This window comes from Topomyia yanbarensis, chromosome 2, assembly GCF_030247195.1.
Source record: "Topomyia yanbarensis strain Yona2022 chromosome 2, ASM3024719v1, whole genome shotgun sequence".
NCBI lineage: Eukaryota > Metazoa > Arthropoda > Insecta > Diptera > Culicidae > Topomyia > Topomyia yanbarensis.
Window position 1 is genome coordinate 76278697 of NC_080671.1, and position 27769 is coordinate 76306465.

At 34.8% G+C, this 27769-nt stretch overlaps 1 protein-coding gene across 2 annotated transcripts in view; it reads left to right on the top strand.

Moving 5' to 3' along the window:
- Positions 1 to 27769, top strand: part of LOC131678488 (paired box pox-neuro protein) — a 147451-nt gene that overhangs the window by 85248 nt on the left and 34434 nt on the right. For both annotated transcript variants that reach the window (XM_058958667.1, XM_058958668.1), the window contains 2 exons: positions 2835 to 2975; positions 3061 to 3140. In XM_058958667.1, coding sequence (XP_058814650.1) covers positions 2835 to 2975; positions 3061 to 3140 — 221 coding nt within the window. The remainder of the gene's footprint in view (positions 1 to 2834; positions 2976 to 3060; positions 3141 to 27769) is intronic.

A 27769-nucleotide genomic window follows, 5' to 3' on the forward strand; every position in this document is an offset into this window, starting at 1 on the left:
TTCTCAATGTAATGAACAGATAATAAACTTCCAAAATTATTATTTGAATTTTTAATAAACTAGTCAGCATCAAACTTTAATAAACTAGTCAGCATCAAACTTTGGGATTGAAATATGATCAATTACGAAAATAATGAGCGGTTTTTCATTGGAATCGAAATAAAAATATAGAAGTTATGAGTATTTGTGTAAAACACACAAAAAGTCAGTTTTTCAGAGTTTTGCTTTTATCATATAGGTCGGAATTTCGACTGTTAAACCGAGGACCGCAGGGCCGAATCTCTTATACCATTCGACTCAGTTCGTCGAGATCGGAAAATGACAGTATGTGTGTGTGAGTGTGTATGTATGTATGTATATGTGCATGTGTCAAACAATCTCACCGATTTTTCTCAGAGATGGCTGGACCGATTTGTACAAACTTAGTCTCAAATGAAAGGTACTACCTTTCCGTCGGTCGCTATTGATTTTTTATTGTTCCGATTTCCAGTTCCGGAGTTACAGGTTGAAGAGTACGATCACACAGCAAATTCCTATATACACTGGTACCACCATGATTACCAAATGCTGCAATGCATATTAAAATGTGTGCAACATTACTTGGATTTGCGTGTCTAGATCATCGATGACCCATCGAAGTCGCTTTGATCACGTTGGCCACCTATTATGGTTCTTGATGCCCCGGGGAACTTACCGAGTCCCTAAGTTAATGTCATACATATGTGTCAGCGAATTCTTAACCGATTTTTACAAACTTGGTCGCAAATGGTACAGCATTCCCATTGTCTGCTATTGAATTTATAATTGATCCGAGTTCTGGTTCCGGAATTACAGGGTGAACAGTACGAACACGTAGCAAACCCCGATTTCAACACATACGGTGATGAATGTAAAATGGTGAAATTTTTTCCAAAATGTCACCACAACTGCAAAATTTTGCAAGAAATAGCGATTATTTTTTAATTAATTACTGAATAGAGATCTAATTGTAATAGTGACCAAAAATGTTCTAGAAATGATTGATAGGTCTTGCAATTGTCGATCAAATGATATTAAAATCATTAAAATCGGTAGAGTTCAACTGGAGATATTTGTGATGAAGTGATGGGCCAATTTTTTAAAATACGAAAACGGGGTTTTTCGCAATATCTCAAAATCTGTTCCATACAGAATTTTTACAATCACATTTTCGTTTTCAGTGGGCCATTTTACTACGGAAATGATAAAATGGTTGAGGATATCACAACTTTTTAAATTTCTGATCAATGCTTTTTATATCACTACGAACTAATGTCCACTTTGCCCTTTTCTGACGCTTGTTTTAAAATATTCATAGCTAAAGGCTTGTGAAACGTTACGACGAATCATAAAATTGAAGCCCCCTAGTCATTTTTATGTGCATGCTTTACAATCAATAGGAGTCCTTTTAGTTTCATTTCCAGCCTTGCTTCATTGGAACCCAAAAATTAGAGACAGACATATGCGATGCGAATACCAGCGCTATGCATTAGGCACCTTGAATATTAGTCCCTTCGGCGACAAGTCCTTTCGAAAAGGTTCTAAAATCAAACGCACTGCACCACTTTCGGATTGCCGTCGTTCAACCGGGATATAATTATGTACAAGCCGCTCAAAATTACGACATGTTTGACTTCTTCGAGGCTATTTGCTGTCAGCCAGTTCCATGAAACGTTTGAGCACGAGCTTGATTTCATTACGAAGGTATCAATTGCCAGTCAGTTTGGTGGCGCGTGCAACGCATCAATTCAAATATTGACGCGACAAATTACAGGGTTTGTAGATCCATTTGGTCTTTCGCAGGTTCTTAAACGATGTTCTTAATAATGAAAAACTCCGATAAAAATTAAAAAAAATCAATCTCTGGTTGGTGCGAATGAGCAAAGAAAAATCAATTAACCCGGCCATATTCCAAAAAAATTGATTTTGCAGCTGACCAACAATTCAAATTAGGCAAAGGTGTTATTATCGAGAGCGCAAAAACTGTACCAATTTCGACTAAAATTAGTACCCTGCACAGAGCACACTCTTGAGGTGTCATTATATCGCAAAGTGTTCCATTATGGTCACCTTGAAGAAGTACAAATTAAATCAGCATTAAAAAACGATTGTGATGTCGCTAAATTTCACAGCGCGGCGATTCGGATAAAAAATATTGAGTTGTAAACTGTGGTTCCAATAAATTTGAAATTTAAATTTTTCAGGAACATAATGATCGAATATTTTGCTCCAGATTTTCTTTAATGACTATCAAAAACTTCGCACGATCAGCTGCTACGTCTGAAGTGGTATAGAAAGAAGGACGTATCGAATTGAAACCACTTTGCTACCACTCCGCACCGCATAAATCATATGAATTATACATAGCCATCGGCTGGAAGCTGCGGAGAGTTTGGAATTTCTGTACGAGTTTTTTGCTGAAAAACTTGCTCAACTTGTCCGAAAAACTACTGGAAAACCTTGAATTTTTGAATTGTCTTTTCCTCTCGCGCATCGAACGTACAAAAGTGTCTTAATAATTATCGTAAGGAGGACATCTGAAAAATTAATTACCAAACAGATTAATTTTTCTCGCTTATCATTAATTGTCCCCCAATAAATACCACTCAAATTGGCGAAGCTCAAACCGACGCGACCAGCGTTGAAATTCCATAACGAAATTAATTATATTTTGTTAAAAAAAGTCGAACAACGCTAACCGCTTCCTCTATAGCAAGCGTTTATCATTGCAATCCTGAACCTGAACAGTGAACGAGCGTAATTAGCGTTACTCATTGACGGGTTTGTTTTTTTTTCTTTACTCTCCCAATTTCCAGGTCAAGCAGGTGTCAACCAACTCGGAGGCGTATTCGTCAACGGCAGACCCCTACCTGACATTGTCCGCCGGCGGATTGTGGAACTAGCACTGATGGGCGTTCGACCCTGTGACATTTCCCGGCAACTTCTGGTGTCCCACGGTAAGTTCAAGCATTGCTAATTCAGATCATCACCGGCGATGAATAAATTTCTAACTTTGCCTCTTTGTGCACCCCGTGTTTGCAGGTTGTGTATCAAAAATCCTCACCCGATTCTACGAAACCGGCTCGATACGACCGGGGTCGATCGGGGGCAGCAAAACTAAGGTAAGCACTAATTACTGAACGGTTCCAAAAACAAAAATTGGACCGCTTTGCCTATCGAATCAATGGAATCTTAATTAGTCCACTAATCACCCCCTCCCAGAATCGGTACGATAAATGAGAATACAGTGAACGTTTAATCAAAATATAAATTTCTAGCAGGTACGCACCATTAATGAACTGTGAACAAAGCGCGAATGAAACGATGAGACGCGTCATGCGACTGACAGCTTTCGGTGCTGCCACCCACGGAAATGGTTGAAACTGTTCACAGGGTGGGGGCGGAAGCTAGCGTTTGCGTGTACCAGATCTTCGCGTGCAACAAACAATTTGAGCTGCAAGTGTACGATGGGCGCCGGTAGTTGGGGTGCATGATCCGTACGGAGTGATGCAAACGGTGGTAGATTCTAAATGGAAACAATTGTACAGAAGCGATCTATCGCTGGCGATAAGAAATATTGTCGATAATTAGTTTTTACGCGACTCAATATGTCACTGTCATGTTCAATTAAGAGAACAGGATTAACGGGAGAGGGTAAAGGCAGTGAAAGTTGCAAGACTTTGGATAACCGTTTCTTAGAACATAAAATCTTCCAATAGGTAGAACAGCAAGATAGAATTATTTTACACAATATTTTTCCTTGTTAACCCTCTGGTACTCGCGCCGTTGTATTCTGTGCAACACCTTCCGAAATTCTAGCGAAATCTTCCAGCACCATCGACTGCTCATTCGGGGAGCCACTCGCGCGAGTGTCGGAGGGTTAAACATGGTCATTTCAACAGTCATAGGACCATGCTTGGGAAACGTTCAAAATATCTGGTATTTCTTTCCTAAATTTATCGCTCTCAAACAAATTATAAGCAAATGATTAATAATTAGTTCTGTGATAAAACCGATTTTAGTTCAGTAGCATCAAGCATAGAGGGAGAAATAAACATAGCTAACATCAATTGAAACATTAATTGTTGTTGAAATTTTAACTTCTCTACAGAAATACTATCCAGCTTGACGGATTGTTTTGAAAGTAGTGGCGTGGTAGCAACGGTCGTTTTGTACTTCCTACTATTGAAGCGAAGCCATCATAGGTTGCAATGAGTGAAACAGAAGGTTTCACTAACACAAAGTTTACCTGTAAGTTGCATTTGTTTTTGACAAGTTTTGCTGAAACCGATTGACTAAATCGCTTGACCAACTAGAGAACTAATATATAGGGCATTTAATGTGTGTGAGGAATTAAGAATTCGCGAGAAGGATCGAAAATCAATTACCAGCACACAAAGAACAAATGTTTTATTGTCATAATTCTTGTTTTCGATTTGTACATTAAATCATGTTTATTACAGGGTGGAAACGTGAAAGGGATACACTTAAAACGTTTTATAAAACTCCAGATTTAATTTCTTCTTTATTTCGTGCGCAATAAGACGTATAAGTAGTCGTTTACGTTGTTATAATATGTTTAGATCTGTTAAAATATTTTGGTTTTGAATTTGATCACTGTCAAATACGAGCTGTCAAATATCGCTGCATATCTTGTTATGCCGCTCCAAATATATTAAACATTGCTCTGATACATACCTTTATATTAACTGAGGAATCCATTTATGATTAATTTACCGTAAAAGCACTCGTTAAACGCTAGGATAGGCCTAGTACTAAAATACGTGATTCAGAAATACAACGGTTCCATTTTTTGTTAAATTTGCTGCTGACAATCAAAACAATCTTTCTGCATCTAGTTCATAGGAACGAAACCGCAGTGCAGCCAAACTAAAAGATAAAGTTGAAAATATATTGTAAAACGATTTCAGGTATAAATAAGCAATTTTGTCAAATTGTTCAACTGATCGCTGATTGCAGAGACTTTATTTTCATCTGCACATAAAATTCGACTCGTGACAATGAAACGTTTTATAACATAAATGTAAAATTTGGATTATATTTCACACCAAATTCGCGCAGTTTTTATGAGTCATCCAAAGTATGTCTTGAAAATGCCAGGCCATTATTGATACTGAAAGTATTTCATATTTTGGTATCGAGCTATAGACATTGTAGTAAATATCAATGAAGAAAAATCTTGTCGATCGCGTTCTGAAAGGATAAAGGGTCGGCACGCGGAGGTCGTGGCGAAACTACGATGCTAATGTTGGAGAGAAATAAATAGCTAAAGCAACTGGGAAATTGATCTTATGATACATTCCGCGGGCTTGTACACCAGAAGGATGTTTTTGTTTTGTCCTATTTTGGTATCACAAAAAAATTTTCTCGTTTCGGTAGTGTTTAAACCATTGAAAAATTATGTAATCAAATTTTTGACATTTCTACAAATAGTTGAAAAATATATAGAGAAGTAAGTTGAATTTCACGGAAAAATGGTTTCTGAATTATTGACTTCTAAAAAAAGTTCAGCATGAAACTATTATTGAAATTTATCTGTTTAAAGGAATTTCTTCGTTATTGAATGTAGAATAACAACACTAGAAAGATTTTTACTCATATTTGACTACTACATTTTTGAACTAATAGAAGTTTTAATTGTTTCTGTGTTGTATCGTCACGAAAAATGCATATTTATTCAGTTTATCATAAAATTACAATTTTGTTCAAATTTATATTCCGGATTTTCTTTGTATTCAAAAATACTTTTCCAAAAAGCCTTTAACTTCTTTTATTGGATGAGCGGAACAAAAGTTACAACAGGATACACTTTGCGTTGTAACGTCACTTTTATCAGACGCTTAAATGATTTTTCAGATATAGATATAGCTTTCAAGTTGTTTCATAAATAGGAAATTATATTAGCGTGATATTTATAAATGCAGAATGTGCTTAAGGGGTTATATACCATCAACACACGCGACGTTACAACGATTTGACCTTCATTATACAAATCTGTTATAACTTTTTCAAATAAAATCTTTCATCAAACCTAATTATAGATTCAGAAAATAAACAAATTTTTTGGGCGAGGTATTTTTAATAAACGATTGTACAACGTCACATTATATTTCATTAACCCTTCGGCACTCGCGCGAATGGCTCCCCGAATGAGCAACCGCTGGTGCTGGAAGAAGATTTCGCTAGAGTTTCTGAAGGTGTTGCACAAAAGACAACCGCGCGAATGCCGGAGGGTTAAAGTTCACCTCCGCTGTATTCTCCTCGACGCTGGCGTTTCGATGCAATCGCGCTAACAGCAACGTAGTCCAGGACATGCGTTGGAAGGTTGTGAGGGAATTTTAGAGTTTTGTACTTGGGGTAGTATTTAGGCATGAATATTAATTCGTTCCCTGAATACTTCTTTCCTCCCACCAATCAACCATTTCTCACTTCGCTATCTTCGACGAGGTTGTCCGCGACCACACTTGTAGCCGCACGTGCTGTCAGTCAGGTACCAACCAATTCTTCCGTTACAAACCGAAATACATCGTTGAAGCAGCTACATCATCGAATTGCCTATGGTGTTAAATCCGTTATGGACAATTATCTATTCGAATTAATGGGAGATTGCAACGCAATAGTTGGCGCTACAGAGACCTTTCTGGTTGTATGTATGTATGTATGTGTGTATGTGCGGATTTGTTAACAAAATGTCCACATCGGTTTCTCGGAGATGGCTGAACCGATTTTTACAAACTAAGATTCAAATGAAAGGTATAATATTCCCATAGGTTGCTATTGAATTTCATTTTCAACCGACATCTTGTTCCGAATTACAAGTTGAAGAGTATAGTTACAAAACAAAATTTGTTGATTTGACAACATCGGTTTCTCGGAATTTTCTGAATCGATTTTGACAAACTTGATGTTAAATGAAAGGTCTATCAGCTGCTGTTGAATTTTGTGTGGATCCGAGTTCTGGTTCCTGAATTAAAGGGTGATACGTACGATCACGCAGCAAATCCCGATTCTAACGAATTCTGCGATGAATGTAAAAAGGTGAATTTTTTTCCAAAATGTAAACACAACTGTTGAATTTGTAGATCTAGGCCACCAACAGTCATTCAAAGTCTCTTTGGCCACACTGGCCACCATCGACGGATCCAGAAGCATCCAAATTCAGAATAACGGTTATATTGGTTTCTCGAAAATGGCTAGACCGATTTGATCAACTTAGTCTCAAATGAAAGGTGTTGCGTCCCCGGAAACTGATATTAAATTCCATCTCCATCCGACTTCCGGCTCCGGAGTTACGGGTTGTGAAGTTCGATCACATAGAAAACTCCGATTCAAACCGATACCGCGATGAATGCAAAAAGGTGTTCTTATATATGCTTACAAGTGTAATAAGAATGAAAGACATTTCCATAATGTTATATTGTACGAACCAGCTATTAAATCATAGTTCGGAGAAATGAGAAAGGCACAATTGCACCTCTAGGTGGATTAAAACAGGTTTTTTCAAATGGCTATAGTCCAAAAATGACAAATCCTACAAAAAATGTTGTAGTAGTGATTTTCACAAAATTAGTCAAATTTTCCAATAAATATATTGAAAAAAATCTTCATTGACTCCTACACTAAAAAAATCGATTTTAAAAATTTAAAGTCGATTTACAAAAAAAAACATTTTTAATTTGGATGAAATTTTGTGGCAAGATAGGTAATTATGTTCCCTACCTACCGTCAAAAATTCAATTTTCAAGAAAAAAAAGTTATTTGAAAAAAACTTTTCCTTGTCCGAACTGAATTTTTTTTCATTGTATTTTTATCGAAAACTAAACCAATAAAAGTCATAATCATCTCAGAATCCATTTTCCCAGTTGCCTGATACATGCAAAAAGTATCAGTAATGAATTTGTTATATATTCATAACAAACTTGAATGAAGACTGGAAGATTGAAAGACTAGAAAACTGTAAGACTGGAAGACTGGAAAACAAGAAGACTGGAAGACCTGAAGACTGCAGTTCATTTGTTTCTCTCAAAACTGATAAATTTTATGAAACAATTGACAAACTTTTCTAAAATTTATTTTATGTCTGATGAAGCAGCAGCACAATACAAAAATAAGCAAAACTTCGCAAGCTTGTGTAGATTCCAGTCAAAGTATGAGTTAAGCGCAGGATGGCATTTCGTTGCAGCATTCCATGGAAAAGGACCCTGTGATGCTATTGGTGACACTCTCAAGCGAATGGCAAAGTCCCCGAGAGTTATATAACTGGACAGTTGAACAAACTGATAAAAATATCACAAAATTAAATTCCTGCTGCATATTCATGGAACAGTACAACAAAATGTCAGAAGAACTCTAAGAGCTGTATAATAAAGCTAAAACAATATCTGGAACTCAAAAATTCCACAGTTTTGTGCCTATTCCTGGGGGCTAAGTAGAGACGAAAAGGTATTTTAATTCAGAAGATGAACCAAAAATATTTTCCTTGAATAAAAATAATACAAAATAGCATTCATGAAGATAGTTTTAAGACAAATGTAATATATAAAAATAAATAAAACATTATGCCAAATTCAATACATAATGTTGTGGTGGTTATTTCTTTCTCTGATTCTTCCTCAGCACTAAACAAGAAAATAAAAAAAGTAATAATGGAATATTTGTTTAACGACATAAACCCTTTCCAATGGGATTCTTGATTAAGGGGCTACATACCTTTTAGTGCTAAAAATGTCAAGCAAGCTTGAATTTACGTAAAGGAATAAAGCAATTGTTTCAATACATCAAACTTAAAATATTTTGTTAGTGCATTTTTCAGTAAAATAAACAAGCATAAGTTCATAAAATCGATGATATGATAATTGGCGGAGTTATGGCTTTTTCCCCGAAACCCTTTTTTATTTAAGATGTTTGTGGTGATCATGATTGGAGACCAATAGCAATGTTTTCATTCCATCACCTTATAATATTTTGTAGCACATTTTTCAGTAAAATAAACAAGCATAAGTTCATAAAAATAAATTGATAATTGGCGGAGTTATGGCTTTTCCCCGAAACCCTTTTTTTATTTAAGAGGTTTGTGGTGATCACGATTGGAGACCAATAGATCATCTAATCCCAAAACTTAAAAAATTACATTAGTATATGAGTATTCCTCGTACCTTAACGATTAGTTGAATAAATAATAATTTTTCCTGCGTTCGAGAACGTTTTTAGTAAAAAATCGCTGTTTTAAACTCTAAAAATTGTTTTCAAAATTTCATATCCATGAAACAAAAATTTATGAAAAAAGGAATCGTTATAGTACGAGAAAAATAATTAAAACAATTAAGAAAATTGATTGATTAGTTTTTCGGCAATCGTGATCATGGAAAAACCATTTTTAGTAAAACGACATATCTAGATAATCGAGTTCGAAATTTCAAATTAGCACTGCTCTTGGTAGACGAAGCGCGCTTGGAAGTGTTGTAACTTTCTATCTATTTCTCGAATCTTTATAAAAATTTGGGAAAGCAATCTCAAGGAGTTGTACTTTCAGATAAAGTAATAAAAAATCGATTTCATGAAAAATGAAAAAGTAGTTAACCCCTTAATAAAAATATGCTTAGTTGTTGAATTAGACAATATCTTCTAACAAACTGAGTTTTATTGGATTCTGAGATGATTATTTGATTCTGAGATGTTTATTGGATTCTGAGATAATTATGACTTTCATTCAGGAATCAGAATATATTGGCTCAAATGGCACGTTCCCCCGAAGAAAAAAAATCAGTTTGGACAAAGAAATTTTTTTTTCGAATAACTTTTTTTCCTTAAAAGTGCCCAACTTGAATTTTTGACGGCAGGTAGGGAACATAATTATCTATCTTGAAACAAAATTTCATCCAAATCAAAAATGGTTTTTTTTTGTAAATCGATTTTAAATTTTTAAAATCGATTTTTTTCAGTGTAGGAGTCAATGAAGAATTTTTTCAATATTTTTATTCGAAAATTTGACTAAGTTTGTGAAAACCACACCTACAACATTTTTTTGTAGGATATAGCCATTTGAAAAAAGATGGTGAAAAAAGTTTGGCCCTTTTCAAAAGACAGTCTAGATCAGTTTTTGAAAAACAAAATATGCAAAGTGGCTTTTTGTGACAAAGTCTTCATGTACAGAAAGTTTCATTAGAATCTGAGATAGTGCTGCCAACTCTGAATACGATTTGGCGCGAAATTCGTCTTATGTTTAAATTTTAAGCTGGGAATACTAGAGAAAATTAAGAAGCCTGTTGTAGTCTCTTCTCTTAGGTTACGACAGCAGACTGGTTAGTGTTAGCAGCATTAAAGATATGTAAGACACAGCAAAAGTTATTTCACAAATGTAAACAGTGTTTCTATCATACTCGTAGAATTAGACTCCAATAATTCCAATTGCGTCAATTATTTATCCCTTCAACTTCTTCAACCATCGAACAATCTACACACCCACATTCAATGCTAACGTTTCCCAAATCCCTCGACAGGCACTGTTCCATGCCAGCCGGTGACAATGTCGCAATACGCATCATTCAGCCTAGGTCCTTTTTACGCTACAGCGTACAATTTTCCCATGCAGTTCACCAGTTCAGCCATACAACGAAAAACGGCGATGGCCATCAGCCGCAGAAAGCGAAGAAACTTCCCAGTCCCTTGATTGTTGTTTTTCCGTCGCATTTAATGTTCCCATTTTGCGGGTGAAATATGACCTGTGGTTTGCTGTGTTCGTGTAAGATCAGCTGGACAAGATACCAACCAAGCCAGAGCGATTGTTGGGAAAATGTTGTATTTAACTAGTATTTAGTCGGTTGGGAGGAGTTATGGTTGTCTTTGGTACTGAGTAATGGTCCCCGCACTCAGGCGCAGTCGAATACGCCCAACCCCACTTGCACGAGTAACCGGCAAAGTGGATGTCGCAGTGCAAGCGAGACGACGCTAGTTTCGTGCGGAACATGTGTAAAAGCCGTTAAACAGATGGACGACCCGAGAGAGAGAATGTGTGCTGTGCAACATAAATCATAGCTGCCCACAGGTCGTGTTGTGGTTTGTTGCTCTGCTGGACACAGGAAGTTGATGATCTCTTTTTTTTTGAGGTAGTCACCAAACATGGAAAAGCTGACAAAACGGTTAGTAAATTTAAATTAAATTTTACGATGCTTATCTGGCCGCTGATCGGGGATCGGTGGCTCTTCGCTGGAACTTGTCGCGTTTTGCCTGTGGGGTGGCATGAGTGCGCTCTCGGGGAAAATGTGGTGTGAACATCGCTACAACCAGGGTGGTAAATGCAAATGAAGCGATGGACGAGCGAGATTAGCATTGGGAACATTTGCATAAATTAGCGGGGCCAGGTTCTTTCGGCTGGTTCTCAAATCATTCTGTGTGTGGATTTGCGGCGCTTGGGTGCTAGCGACGGTAATGTTCACAACACACTCATCGGCAAAATTCACCTGTTCTGCTTACGGGAAACATGCTGTTTTTTCGTTTTGTTTCGTCTGGTAAATAATGACGCGAAATTAGAAGCCATGGGGTGTTCTTGTTCGTAGACCAGCAGTGCTTATCCGTTCTGGATCCGGTCGTTGGTGAGCCGAGATGGAACGAAGATGAGTTACGGAGTATTTATCATTCATCGTAGGTTCCTAATGAGATAGATTTTTAAGCATCGAACTGTGATCTGTAGCAAATCTAGTTTGGATTCGAACAAAATCGTGTGTGTCAAACGTGGGGTATTCACCTAGCAACTGACGTTCTGCTTTAAAGGATCGATATAAACATAATTATTGCGTAGAATGATTGATGTTCAGTCAAGCGTAATCATTCGTACCACCATGCAGCAATTCAGGCGAAACCTTATCAGCACATCGAGAAATATTGCTTTACACAGCATTACCTTTTCGATACGGCTCGTAAAGGTGTTTATGTTCCCATAACTGGCGACACGTAAACTACCCAGATTTCGCTTGTTGTTGGCCACGCTCCCGGCTGACGATAACGTGCCAGACTGTCTAGTTCAACTATGACTACCATTCAGAGATTGTACATGCAAAGCTAATAAACTCTGTTGCACCCACCTCCAAAACTCAACTCAACTAAACAAAAAAAAACTAACAAACCCGCAGGTGCAAAGTGCTATGAAGGTGTGATAAAACCCCATGCCCGGAGTTGGTAACACAATGTAAATAAATCACGTCATACACGCGAGCTGACTTTGTCAAAGCATTGGGTTCATGCAGCCCAGTCCTTCCGTTTAATCATCTACCAGTGTGTAATGTAGCGGGGTGCACTTGGAGTGTATTGAATAATTTTCATATTTAGTTTAATGTCTACACTATTACGGTGACCATCAATCATCAGCTACCTGTGGTTCGGCAAGTTGGCCAACAGTGGCCCGGTACCTGGTAGGGTGTTGATGACGTACTAAACTTCTATACTTGAAATCCCCATGTGGTGGAGATATGCAACAGGCATACATGGGTGGCAGGTAATAACGCAGCATGTGTTAAACAATAATCACACCGTGTAGGAAGTATCGCTGCCAATATATGAACAGCCCGCGCTGATAGAGCTGATAAGTGATAATTATGGGCTCTTGTTGGGGATATGATTTACAACGCATTGGTGGCTTCCGTTTGTTTGCGAGAAGGGAGGACAAATTGGTAATCGATGTTGAACCACAAATATTTGAACAAGTGGGCTGAAATTTATCCAGTGCTATGGATCGTTACAGGATAATTTTCGGAAATTTTACGTATAGGGTACTGAGCCTGTTTTGGTCCAATTAGGGATAGTGCAGCAGTACTTTTTGAACATCTTTTGAATGAAACTAATTCATCTATAACCTTTGACAGAATGAAGCATCAGTGTTGGGGAATTTAATCGGTTGTGCCCTCCCCCCCCCCACACCCAAAACAAAAATCTCTTGCAATAATTGCAAGCGACCATCACTTGCAAATAATGTTAGCATCGCGTGCAATTTTGCAGTTCAAGCTCTTGCTATTTTGCAGTTATATAAAATCAATCCATCTCTTGCTATACCTACATACGTTTCTTCAACACAACAACCCCCCTTTGAAAAAAAATTGAGTACCGGCTTGTATGGTAATTTCATATGTGACCGGACGGTTTAGTCTATATTTCCGGAGCTTATAAGCGATCCGTACGAAATTTTATAGACATCTGTAGGGATATTATAGCTATCATTTGGGACTAAGTTTGTGAAAATCGGCCCAACCATTTCCGGGAAACTGATGTGAGTTAGTTTATTTTGAAAGATGGCCGCTTTTCCCGAGCACTTCCGGAACCGTCTATGGTGGTCAATGTAGTCAACGAAAGTTTGGTTGGCCGTCGGTGACCTAGAACTGCAAATTTAAGTTGTTTGAAATTTTACCTTTTTTTGCTTTCATCGGAGTATCGGTTTGAATCGGAATTTGCTATGTGATCGCACGCCACAACCTGTACCTCCGGAACCGGAAGTCGGATCGGGATGAAATTAAATAGCCATTTACGGGGGCGCAACACCTTTCATTTGAGACTAAATTTGGTAGAATCGGTCTAGCCATCTCCGAGAAACCGATGTGATTATGTTATTCTGAATTTGGATACTTCAGCCGGGGCTTCCAGAACCGACTTTGAATCGATGTTAGTGACCTAATAATACAAATCGAAGCAGTTGTGGTCATATTTTGAAAAAAAAATCACCTTTATACATTCATTGCAGAATTTATTAAAATCGACATTTTCTGCGTGATCGTGCTCACCACCCTGTAATTCCGGAACCGGATCCATTAGAAATTCAATAGCAGCCTAGGGGAACGTTGCACCTTTCATTTGAGACTAAGTTTGTCACAATCGGTTCAGCCATCCCTGAGAAAAATTAGTGAAATTTTTGGTCACATACACACACAGACGCACATACACACATACATACACACGCACAGACATTTGCCGAACTCGACGAACTGAATCGAATGGTATATGTCACTCGGCCCTCCGGGCCTCCGTTGAAAAGTCGGTTTTCAGAGCAATTGCAATACCTATCTATTGAGAAAGGCAAAAACTACAGCCACTTATTCAAAAGCACCATCACGCCCGGTCAATTGTTTTTACACCAACTATTTTGCATGATTTGAATCCTTATAATCTAATAAATCGACTGATTTTCTTCTTTTGGAGTTTAATGAATGCTTTATAGGATAAATCGACGGCAAAGCCGTACCCAATTTCTTCTACGCATACTACCAATTCTAACACATGCTCAAAGAAAGTAACTTGTGCCTTAACAATAGACCCGTTTCCATTCGTACGGTCAGTCTCGAAGCGATCAGTATCCAGTTCGTGCAGTGTATAGCGACAAAGAATGTGCTAATCCGCATTCAGGGTTATCTTGCGCATTCTCCGTCTCTTCGTGGTTTTGGACTTTTTTCTTCTTTTGTGTGTGTTTGTTAACCGTTAGTCGACCAGCAGAGCAGTAGCTGGTTCGTGAGCTGCCTGGATACCGTTATCCAAGATAAGTATCGATATCATTTTACTTCTCCACTTCTTGGTTCTCTTACTAACGTGCATTGAGCAATAGGCTCGTGCAAAAATGACTTCCCCTTACAATGGTTCGCCTCAAATAGAGATGGTAGCCGAAACGAAATCGACTACCCGGTTCAAGGTATGCTCGGCCACCGAGCTTTACGTGATATTCTTCCGGGCCAAAGATAAAACGCATTTAAATTGATTTCTCGATCTCTGACGGAACGATATTTGGTTGGGACAGAAATATCAAAAATTCGCCCTGATATGCTTCGGGTGGTGGTAAATAGTTTGAATTAGGTAAACGATATTGTTGGCTACGGGCCCTTTTCGAAGGTGTACAGAGTATATGTACCAGCTGACAGGTTTGAAGTTTGCGGGGTCGTCTCTGACTCAAGTCTGAACTGCGAGGACCTGCTGATACACGGGGTTGGCTGTTTTAAAGACCCCATGCTTCAGCCAGTGAAGATAATGAAGTGCAAACGTTTCGCATTCACCATTATTCGCAGCTGACGGGAAGAGGATATACGTCAACTCAGACTCTTATCGGGTAACCTTCGCTGGATCTGCCCAATCTAACTACCCCCTCTTTGATAAGGTTCGCCTATCTGTTCGCCTTTTTGTGTCGCGAGTCATGAGCTGTACTAATTGCAAACAGTTGGGATACACAGCCTTCCGATTGTAGCAATAAGGTTCGTTGTGCAAAATGCGGTGGGAATCATGTGGATGATTCCTGTGAAAGAGATTTTGAAAACTGTCTCTACTGTGGAGGAAGCCCACATGATCTCTCGACATGTCCCGCGTACAAACAGAGCGAAGAGAATATTAAGCGTTCCTTTCAGGGACGCTCAGTGATCTTTTTCAGGTATACTAATGATAGTTATGCCACCGGCCTCTACGAACATCTATGCTGACGAAGGCGACTGTGACCCCAAGAGCAAACAGAAAGTTAAAGAAACAGGAGGAACATTTCCTCTCCCTACCTTCGTTATAAAGGCCAGAAGATGTCTCTTCAAGGTCTCCCAAAAATAACTGCTCGAGGAAGTACTGGTGCCAAAACGCTCCCGGTCTCAGAAACCTAAGCTCAGAAAAGGATCTCCCAGCACTTCCAAGGAAAAAACCCCAAGTATTCCCATATCTCAGCCGAAGAAAGAAACCACCGCTGTCTTAATAAGTTTCTCTGACATTGTGGACTAACCTAAATATTCCTGGCTCCCGTAAAAGTATTTCTAACTCCCTTAAAAGTATTTTTCATTAAAGCCGGAAACGCGGAAACACGGAAAAGATTTCCAACGAGATTCGCGTCGATGACGATGCGTAGCGCCGAATTGTATTGCTTTATTCAGTTGTCACCATTTCAGAGCCATCGACATCGACAACCACCACTGTCAATAGGATGTTTAGAGGCAGAAAATCTGTTGCAAGGCGTTGGAGGTGTTCTGACGTGCATACTGGCACACATGCAAACAATGCGTTTCTGAAGTTGAATATTTCTTTGCTCTGAAGGCGTTTTTACTGTTTCGTTGGTTTTTTATACTCTTTATGTGAATTAAATTTTTTGACAATATGCAGGTATGTAGCTTCCCCTAAGGAAAATGACAAAAAAATATTTTGTACTTAAGGACACAAAACCTACTTCGAAATTGTTTTTAGTGTTTCGCGTTCCGCTCTTCAGCACATGACAGCCGTCGTGACCGCCATGCAACGTTGGACTTAACGTCTGCATGGCGGTCACAACGGCTGGTCAATGGCTGAAATTGGTAACCAGGCCCACAAACGGTTAAACTCCTATTCATATCTATACTTAAAATTTACGGACTATTTTCTTACCTAATATTCGATTTACGTAACTTTTTTTACAAACTAAATTCGAAATAACGATCTATTTTTTGACAAACCAAGTTTATAAAAAAATGTTTGGGTACCTACAGTACAGTATGAAGTTGTGTACAGTATAACATATTCTTAGCTAACTGTTACTAATAAAAGCTGGGTATTTTCGAAATGGGGTTCTCGAGTACATGACGGCAATCGCTTTTTCAATAGCTCCGTCTGGTTTGGTACTTTTAAATTACCTTTTCGGTGTACTCGTCACCAGAGTGTGGAATGGAAGTTGTGAATTCCGGCTCACACGGTTGCTTAACTGTGGGACGACCACGTTTGCGCTTCGAAGCATTTTTTCGACTCTTTTTCCTTCTTTCTTTCGATCATTTTTTTTCAATTATTTACTTGAACAACCCCTTAACTTATTATATTGATAACTCCCGCGAAAAATTTGACACGCTGTCATTGATGGCGAGCACTTTTTCACACGAGCACGTAGTGTTTCGTACGGAACCTTGAATACGTTAAAGGCTAGTCGATTACTGGCGCTATGTTGAACAAATGCAATTGCGTTCCTTATGTCCTCTTCACTTCATTTTGGCGTTTTTCACACAACATTATGCATCATTTTCCTGTCAAATATATTTAAATTTTCATTGCAGTAGTAACCTATAGTGCTTCCAAACAGTTGACCTATCGTGCCCACAAGCGTATGTTTTATGTTAATGTCCGTATTTTTTCAAAATTTTGGTTGAATATCCAAAAACCAAAAAAAAATCCATTTTCCGGATTAGTTTTTAGGTAACAAAAAATTACTTGGCATTTTTTACATTGATTAAATGTACTGTACTTAGGACGACAGAAAATGTGTTTTCGCAGAAAACACGCGAAAACATAAACGACGCTGTAACTAATACAGTTGATCCACGGTAACAGCCGACATGACAATCGTCAACGATGTTCTCTACCATCTATCTAATTCACGCAACACGAGTGACCTCTGCAACAATACAGAAAAGATAATGCCATAGACCTATTGTACCTATTTGACCCCATCCTACTTGTATTTATTTAGTAAAAATCACTCGCTGCTGTACAAAAAAAATCAACGTTCTATTCTATGAACGAAGAAACGATTTTTTACTCATAGAGACAATATATTATAATTTAACACAATGACATATTTCTAATGAATTTCAAAAAAATTTCGTCCATAAATTGTAGCTCGCATTAATATCAATCGCCTAATGTATAAATATGAATGTGTCATCGCATTGGATTCACAGTTATAAGATCGATATAGATGTTTACCACGCTTGCTTGCCGTCGCACAGTGGCTGGAGGCTGGTCAAAACCTCAAAAATTTATTTTTGAAATATTGATATTACATATTTTTCCTGAATTTCTCATATATTGAATGATGTATATTCAAAATTGATCCAGGTGATCTATGGATAAGAACACGATTTTTAACATGAGTTTAAACGTAGCAAAGTCCGTACTTTTTAATGATTTTTATTTCCGAAACCACCATTGCTCTGTTCACTTCAAATACATGTTGGTCTTTTGATTTTGGTCCGATTTTAGCACTAGTTTCATTGTGTAGAGAAACGAAATAACTTGGTTAGGGAATAAAATACATTTGGTAAATTTGCTTAGAACTATGACTTTTAGGTTTAAATAGGTTTGAGGTGGTCAGATCAAAAATACTTTTTTCACTAATGTATTCTGCACAAATTTTCGGAATCATTTCGGAACGATCACATAGCATACATTCTATGGTAAATAACCTCTACTTTTCGAATATAATGGTCTCATTCTGCGCCTATTCGCCTATTAGTTCGATAAAATCACCCATAGTAATTTTTTAAAAATAAACTGGCTAAAAACTTCAAATGTCCATATTATGGTCAATTTTTTTGTAAAACCCATCGGAATTCTTTTTGCAATTTCAAATACTACCAAAAAGTTGGATCTTCCATCGAAATTGCGATTTCTCCTAATTTGGGTGGCCTGTTTGGGAATTTTCGAGTCCTATACAAAACATACGTCAGACCAGTTCTGGAATATTGCTTATTATGGAGTGCACACACCATCCTGCATGAAGAACACATTGAATCAGTCCAAAAAGTTTCTTTTATGAGCACTTCGTAAACTCGATTGGACCGAATTCCCTCTTCCATCATATCAAGCTCGCTACATGCTCTTTAACATACAAACACTTAACGTCGCGAAATTTGCACTGATATATTTTATTAACAACATTATTTCTTAACGCGTACATTAGACTACCCAGAAAAATAATAAATTTTTGAAAACTAAGTCGATGCCTAGTCGCACCAGAAGTACTTGTTCCAAATTTGAAGCAAATCGGACAAGTCTAGCTACCGGACCAACGTGCGTGAAGTTTGTATGGGATTTTTCGACAAATTACATGGAGTAAAACCCACCTGCTCGCATTTTTGCTACCAGGTGGTACTATATGCATTGTATTATCACTGTAAGAAAGATAGTTTAATTGTCAACAACTTTGTCGAAGACTGCTAGTCAATCCGGCTTTGTAAAAAGAAGTTATTAAACTTTTAACGAAATTATGTCTGAGTCAGTTTTGCATGGGGCCTAGCAGTGCATCTTTATGTATCAGAACTCGATTCCCACGTATTATACATTTTTTGTGAAATAATGGTTAGATTTAGCTCAATAGTATGTTCAATATAGTTGTAGTACACAACACGAGCTTTGCTTACAAAAAAATTAGTTCCACCTGTGACCGCATAGAAGGTGCTAACACTAACTTTTCGTAGAAGAGAGATTGAAAATTTTTCTCGAAAACTCAACGCAGTGGCTAGGTATTTTTTACATAGAATGTGTATGCAAAGTTTGAAAGAAATCGGTTAAGTAGTTTTTGAATGGCAGGTTACAACGAAAATCATGTTTTTCCAGAGATGTTCTACAAAAAGATTCGTAACCGAGTCGTTTGTCGATATTGTTGCATAGCAAAATTACAACATGTTATTGAAATGATACACTATAATGTACAAAAGTTTTGATCAATTCGCTTCACGCAAAGTTCTAAAAAAATGTTTTTTTTTCACGCTGAAACTCTTACCCCCCAACGCATCGCATACTGGGCTTCAGTGTACATCGAACACGAAACAGTATAGGTTCCACTGCACGACACGCACAGCAACGGATAACATTAAAAATTACAAATCGAAATATGGGGCAAATGGAAAGAGAGTGACAGGATTTTTTTCTGATAATGGTGTATGTGTATTCCACAGTTCTTCGTCATCGGATGTAGATAATTTATGTCGCATTTACAGCGGTATGCATTCGAGTGCTTATGACGAAAATACATACTTCTACCCCACCCATTCCTACCTTAGTGACTCTGTCTTCAGACACACTTTTTGCGCAAAGCACTGTGGGATCGTATGTGAATATGTCCTATGGGCAACAAAAACTGACTGATTTATAGATTTGACTAATTGAGCACTGAAAGATGGTATGAACTTTAAATCGGGTCGAGGTCAAAAATTCACATATCGTCTCAATGAACATGTTCCATAAGGTGCAATCGAAGGTACTAGAACCTATAGTTTTTACAAATAGAACAATGTTGTATTACTTCAGTAGATCTCCTAATGATTTCACTACAAAGTACAATATATTACTCAAGCTTCACGGAGCAGCCGGATCGATATCAGATTCGCATGCATATTTTGTACCCTGTTATTATCCCGACCATAATAGCATAAAATCAAATTACATCCCCTCCAATAAAAGGTGTTAATCTTACCATAAATAATAGAAATACATGAAGGGAAAATGTAAACCATTACCACACCAAGTGAACGTTGTGATTGGTGATGGTTGGCTATACATATATATTGCATTTGCTTGCTGGACAAAGCAAAAACCGCAAATCAGAGAACCTAGATATATGCTTTTGGCTGCTAGGCGATGTTAGCTGGGTATCAGACGCCAACGTATATTTATTATAATAAAATAATTTCCAGTGTTTTCCAGCGATTCGATTCAATATTTTCGTTCTGTTTATCGTCCCGAAGCAATGTAACTGACTGGAACACTTGGTTGGGGTCGTTTTCACTCGTCGAAGCTCATTCAATGTGCCAAGCAGTACATGATCAACTGTCGGTCGTAAATGTAAGGTGGAAGGAGGTTGCGTCTGAGAGCACTGGCTGTCTAGTTTCTCAACTCTGGCTAAGGTGTCATAAAACACAAAAGGTTATAATTAAAATAATTTGTACGTTCAATTTACATACAGGTATGGTTCTTCTCGCATTGAAAGAAGGATCCAATTCTGGACATGTTTTTGTTACAATCATAACTTATAACGGCGCCGACATGATCGGTTCTGTTTAGTGTCACCTTTGTCGGCCAAATTGGTCAGCAGCTAATTACAACCAGTGCAACGATTGAACAATTAAATAGAATAACAATCCACTACTAGTACAGGTAGCAATAGGTACACCACTAGTGGCAAACAAAGTCGTGGCGATTAAAATTATTATTTCCATTTAATTATACCTGTCACTTCGGTTGGGAACTGAAACTATTTTCGTAAAGTAGCCTTTAGTGTGAACCTTGCAATCCGTATCAGGGCAAGGAATTATTTCACGAAGTCACCTTATTAGGGTCTGCTATCAATTCGGTAACCGATAAGGCGTTTTATTGCTTCTCGTAGACGGCTAAAGTAGTTTTCCTGGTCAAAGTTTAGCTTGCATAGTCTTCTCCCTGCGTATAGTTTCCATTTAATTATGATAGCACTGAAAGCTTTCCACAATTAAACGTATCCGTGAAAATTCTACTTTACTTTTAAAGGACTTTTCTAGATTAGAACTGGCAATTTTACGCCAGTGGCTGAGGGTGCTTCTATTCGCGTCGGCTCGTGTTCGGCAAGCACTAATTTTCATCATTGGAAGTGGCTCATTTTCCAGTAGAAGGTTTCGAATTATTCTGTTTTATAGCATTGACACCACCCTTCGATAGCATTTAAATATGATTTACCCATCGAACACGCGAAATACTTGTTGGGATTGTACACTTTGGCGATAAACATTAAATATTATGAGGGGTGATTACAGAGTTACTGCTTACTGTTGTGGTCAGTACGTTTAATCGTATGCTACGGATAGATATTTAGAATCTGGATTCTTGAATTGAGCTTGGGAATGGATTAATGATCACATAACAACATCCATAATATTTGCGTTTAATAGCTGTGACATAACAAAAGAATAAATATTTATTTAAACTTGTATGCTGAGCATAACACTGACTGTGAACAGTTTAAACAGTTATTTTATCTATGAAGATAATCTCGAACATTAAAAAACTGATGACACATGTATTTTTTGAATTTTGATTATAGAGGTTTTAATTTGACAGTTATTCGCCTCTTTTTGCCTTTCTCAATAGAAAGGTATTGCAATTGCTCTGAAAACCGACTTTTTAACGGAGGCCCGGAGGGCCGAGTGACATATACCATTCGATTCAGTTCGTCGAGTTCGGCAAATGTCTGTGTGTGTGTATGTATGTGTGTATGTATGTATGTGTGTGTGTAGGTGTGTGTATATGTGACCAAAAATATCACTCATTTTTCTCAGAGATGGCTGCACCGATTTTGACAAACTTAGTCTCAAATGAAAGGTGCAACGTTCCCATAGGCTGCTATTGAATTTCTAATGGATCCTACTTCCGGTTCCGGAATTACAGGGTGATAAGTACGAACACGCAGAAAATGTCGATTTTAATAAATTCTGCAATGAATGTATAAAGGTGAAAATTTTTCCAAAATATGACCACAACTGCTTCGATTTGTAGTATTAGGTCTCTAACATCCATTCAAAGTCTATTTGGCCACATTGGCCACCATCCTCGGTTCCGGAAGCCCCGGCGGAAGTATCTAAATTCAGAATAACAGTCACATCGGTTTCTCGGAGATGGCTAGACCGATTCGACTAAACTTGGCCTCAAATGAAAGGTATTGCGTCCCCGTAAATGGCTATTTAATTTCATCCCGATCCTACTTCCGGTTCCGGAGTTACAGGTTGTGGCGTGCGATCACATAGCAAATTGTGATTCAAACCGATACTCCGATGAAAGCAAAAAAGGTAAAAATTTCGCTAAAATGTCTCTCAAACAACTTAAATTTGCTGTTCTAGGTCACCGACGGCCAACCAAACTTTCGTTGACTACATTGACCACCATAGACGGTTCCGGAAGTGCCCGGGAAAAGCGGCCATCTTTCAAAATTTACGAACTCACATCAGTTTCCCGGAAATGGTTTGGCCTATTTTCACAAACTTAGTCCCAAATGATAGCCATAATATCCCCATAGATGTCTATAAAATTTCGTACGGATCGCTTATATGGGTCCGGAAATATAGACTAAACCGTCCGGTCACATATGAAATTCCCATATAAGCCGGAACTCAATTTTTTTTTTCAAAGGGGGGACCTCATGAAATTTCAGAAATCGAATTCGTATTTTTGATGCCAAACATCTTTAAAATGCATGAAACGTCGAGATTTTATGTTACCTCGAAAAAAATTTTTTTTTATAAAAATCGACTTTTTGGGACTTTGCCGATTTTGCACCTTTTTTTTCAGTTCAATATTACCGTGGCTGTTTTTTCTTTTTCAAAATTTTAGAACTCGAATAATGATTTATTTTCCTGTATATAGTTGTCATGTGACGTATAATAATAAAATGTAATATATGCGTTTAAAAGCTTTTAATGAATATAAACAACGCACACATTCTCGTGATTCATGATTGAGAAAGGCACAATTGCACCGCTAGGTGGATTAAAATAGGTTTTTCGAATTAGAAATATCTCTAATTCTAAGTGCGGGGTTGGAAATCGAATCCAGGTGAGCTACGTACATAGCAATCGATTTACCAACTACGCTATGTCCACCCCCTGATGCACATCTTTACAAATATATGAATTCTTTTCTTTGAGGGTCTAGTGCCTACTAGAAGGTTAGTAATACTATCCTGTTTACATATTCGAAACAAACAAGTTTGCTTCTCTTTATAAAAGTTAGAAAAAAAACTTTTCGGCAATTGGAATAATTAGTACATGAAATTTCAAATAATATTCTATATCATAAAAATGTTTAAAATTGACAAAAAAGTTCTGGTAGTTTAAAAATTTTCTTAGTGAAATAGTTACATTTGTAGTTTGGCACGTGTCTAGCAATCTTCTGGATATAAAATAAATTCATAATACTTCGACGAAAAAACAATGTTTCTATTCTGACGGCCATTGAGATCTGTCAAATGACAGCGTAATCACGAATGAACTCAAATATATAACCTAAAAATGGATATAGTTGACATTAATCTAATTAGGGATTTAGCTGCAAGGTATTAATTTTATTTGTTGTCAATTTCCAGAACTCTTATGAACAAAATCTATGTTATTATATGTTCTAATTTCTTGTATCGCACAGTACCATTAGTAGAATTACGACATATCCAGCAGGACAAAAGCAATTTGCACTTATTTATTATCCTGTCTATATTTAAATTTAAATAACAAGTTCAGTGAAGTTCATAAATAGTACTTTGCGTACATATTACATTGGTGTACTGAGGCTGGCGAAACCGATCGATTTCGTTATCCAGGCGTACATCGAGCAAATAGATAAATATCCTCAATTTTGCATACGCTGCCTCTTACTCATCTGTCGATATGCGACATGTACCGAAAGTTCTGTGTTTCCATTCGTTTTCCTCAAATTCATACGTTACGCCGGGTTTTAGTCCCATGCACAAATGCAGAAGACCTCCCTAATAGTGACATGGATATGGAACAAGATTCGTCATCAATAGCTATCATTCCCCGTTCAAAATCATATTTGTCGACATCGTTCAGATTTAAAGGCTTAAAGAAAGTAAATAGCTAAGTATACATCAAATTTCAAATATTAAATGTGAAGTAAAAAAAATGACATCGCTCGATACGTACCTTTTACGGGGGACCACGTCTGCGTATTCGCACATAAAGTTGAGATCAACGTTGTGTTCACCATTTCGATTTTGACGTGCGTGAATGTGTTGAAGTTTTGGTTGGCTGTTATAAAGATTCTTCAATTAATGAAGATGCTATATTTCAATCACTCCACAACCATCGTTACCCGAAAAAGTCATCTTTATCCATCACATTAGGAACGTAATACCGATAACGATAAAACAAATTATTCCAGGTATGTCAGCGGTAAAATGAAGATCCCCGTATGGCACCTCGTACTTGAGATGTGGCCATTAGAAAATTGCGAATCGGCAAAAAAGAACTTAATTAAATTAAATAAATGAATGAATTTAATTTTTAATAACTTACATTATTCAATTTATTGAATTAAATTATTTATGCTAAATAAATAAATTGAACTAAATAATAAAATATATAAACAATAAAATAATAAACAATAATAATAAACAATAAAATAATAATAAAACAAAAAATATGCGAAATGAATAAAATGAATCAACCGAATCTCATGCATAAAATGCATAAAATGTATAAAATGTATAAAATGTATAAAATGTATAAAATGTATAAAATGTATAAAATGTATAAAATGTATAAAATGTATAAAATGTATAAAATGTATAAAATGTATAAAATGTATAAAATGTATAAAATGTATAAAATGTATAAAATGTATAAATTGTATAAATTGTATAAATTGTATAAAATGTATAAAATGTATAAAATGCATTTTATGCATAAAATGTATAAAATGTATAAATGCATAAAATGAATAAAATGAACAAAATGTATAAAATGTATAAAATGTATAAAATGTATAAAATGTATAAAATGTATAAAATGTATAAAATGTATAAAATGTATAAAATGTATAAAATGTATAAAATGTATAAATTGTATAAATTGTATAAAATGTATAAAATGCATAAAATGTATAAAATGTATAAATGCATAAAATGAATAAAATGAACAAAATGTATAAAATGTATAAAATGTATAAAATGTATAAAATGTATAAAATGTATAAAATGTATAAAATGTATAAAATGTATAAAATGTATAAAATGTATAAAATGTATAAAATGTATAAAATGTATAAAATGTATAAAATGTATAAAATGTATAAAATGTATAAAATGTATAAAATGTATAAAATGTATAAAATGTATAAAATGTATAAAATGTATAAAATGTATAAAATGTATAAAATGTATAAAATGTATAAAATGTATAAAATGTATAAAATGTATAAAATGTATAAAATGTATAAAATGTATAAAATGTATAAAATGTATAAAATGTATAAAATGTATAAAATGTATAAAATGTATAAAATGTATAAAATGTATAAAATGTATAAAATGTATAAAATGTATAAAATGCATAAAATGTATAAAATGTATAAAATGTATAAAATGTATAAAATGTATAAAATGTATAAAATGTATAAAATGTATAAATTGTATAAATTGTATAAAATGTATAAAATGTATAAAATGTATAAAATGTATAAAATGTATAAAATGTATAAAATGTATAAAATGTATAAAATGTATAAAATGTATAAAATGTATAAAATGTATAAAATGTATAAAATGTATAAAATGTATAAAATGTATAAAATGTATAAAATGTATAAAATGTATAAAATGTATAAAATGTATAAAATGTATAAAATGTATAAAATGTATAAAATGTATAAAATGTATAAAATGTATAAAATGTATAAAATGTATAAAATGTATAAAATGTATAAAATGTATAAAATGTATAAAATGTATAAAATGTATAAAATGTATAAAATGTATAAAATGTATAAATTGTATAAATTGTATAAAATGTATAAAATGTATAAAATGTATAAAATGTATAAAATGTATAAAATGTATAAAATGTATAAAATGTATAAAATGTATAAAATGTATAAAATGTATAAAATGTATAAAATGTATAAAATGTATAAAATGTATAAAATGTATAAAATGTATAAAATGTATAAAATGTATAAAATGTATAAATTGTATAAATTGTATAAATTGTATAAAATGTATAAAATGTATAAAATGTATAAAATGTATAAAATGTATAAAATGTATAAAATGTATAAAATGTATAAAATGTATGAAATGTATAAAATGTATAAAATGTATAAAATGTATAAAATGTATAAAATGTATAAAATGTATAAATTGTATAAATTGTATAAAATGTATAAAATGTATAAAATGTATAAAATGTATAAAATGTATAAAATGTATAAAATGTATAAAATGTATAAAATGTATAAAATGTATAAAATGTATAAAATGTATAAAATGTATAAAATGTATAAAATGTATAAAATGTATAAAATGTATAAAATGTATAAAATGTATAAAATGTATAAAATGTATAAATTGTATTAATTGTATAAAATGTATAAAATGTATAAAATGTATAAAATGTATAAAATGTATAAAATGTATAAAATGTATAAAATGTATAAAATGTATAAAATGTATAAAATGTATAAAATGTATAAATTGTATAAATTGTATAAAATGCATAAAATGTATAAAATGCATAAAATGTATAAAATGTATAAAATGTATAAAATGTATAAAATGTATAAAATGTATAAAATGTATAAAATGTATAAAATGTATAAATTGTATAAAATGTATAAAATGTATAAAATGTATAAAATGTATAAAATGTATAAAATGTATAAAATGTATAAAATGCATAAAATGTATAAAATGTATAAATGCAAAGAATGAATAAAATGAACAAAATGTATAAAATGTATAAAATGTATAAGATGTATAAAATGTATAAAATGTATAAAATGTATAAAATGTATAAAATGTATAAAATGTATAAAATGTATAAAATGTATAAAATGTATAAAATGTATAAAATGTATAAAATGTATAAAATGTATAAAATGTATAAAATGTATAAAATGTATAAAATGTATAAAATGTATAAAATGTATAAAATGTATAAAATGTATAAAATGTATAAAATGTATAAAATGTATAAAATGTATAAAATGTATAAAATGTATAAAATGTATAAAATGTATAAAATGTATAAAATGTATAAAATGTATAAAATGTATAAAATGTATAAAATGTATAAAATGTATAAAATGTATAAAATGTATAAAATGTATAAAATGCATAAAATGTAGAAAATGTAGAAAATGTAGAAAATGTATAAAATGTATAAAATGTAGAAAATGTATAAAATGTATAAAAGGTATAAAATGTATAAAATGTATAAAATGCATAAAATGAATAAAATGTATAAAATGTATAAAATGTATAAAATGTATAAAATGTATAAAATGTATAAAATGTATAAAA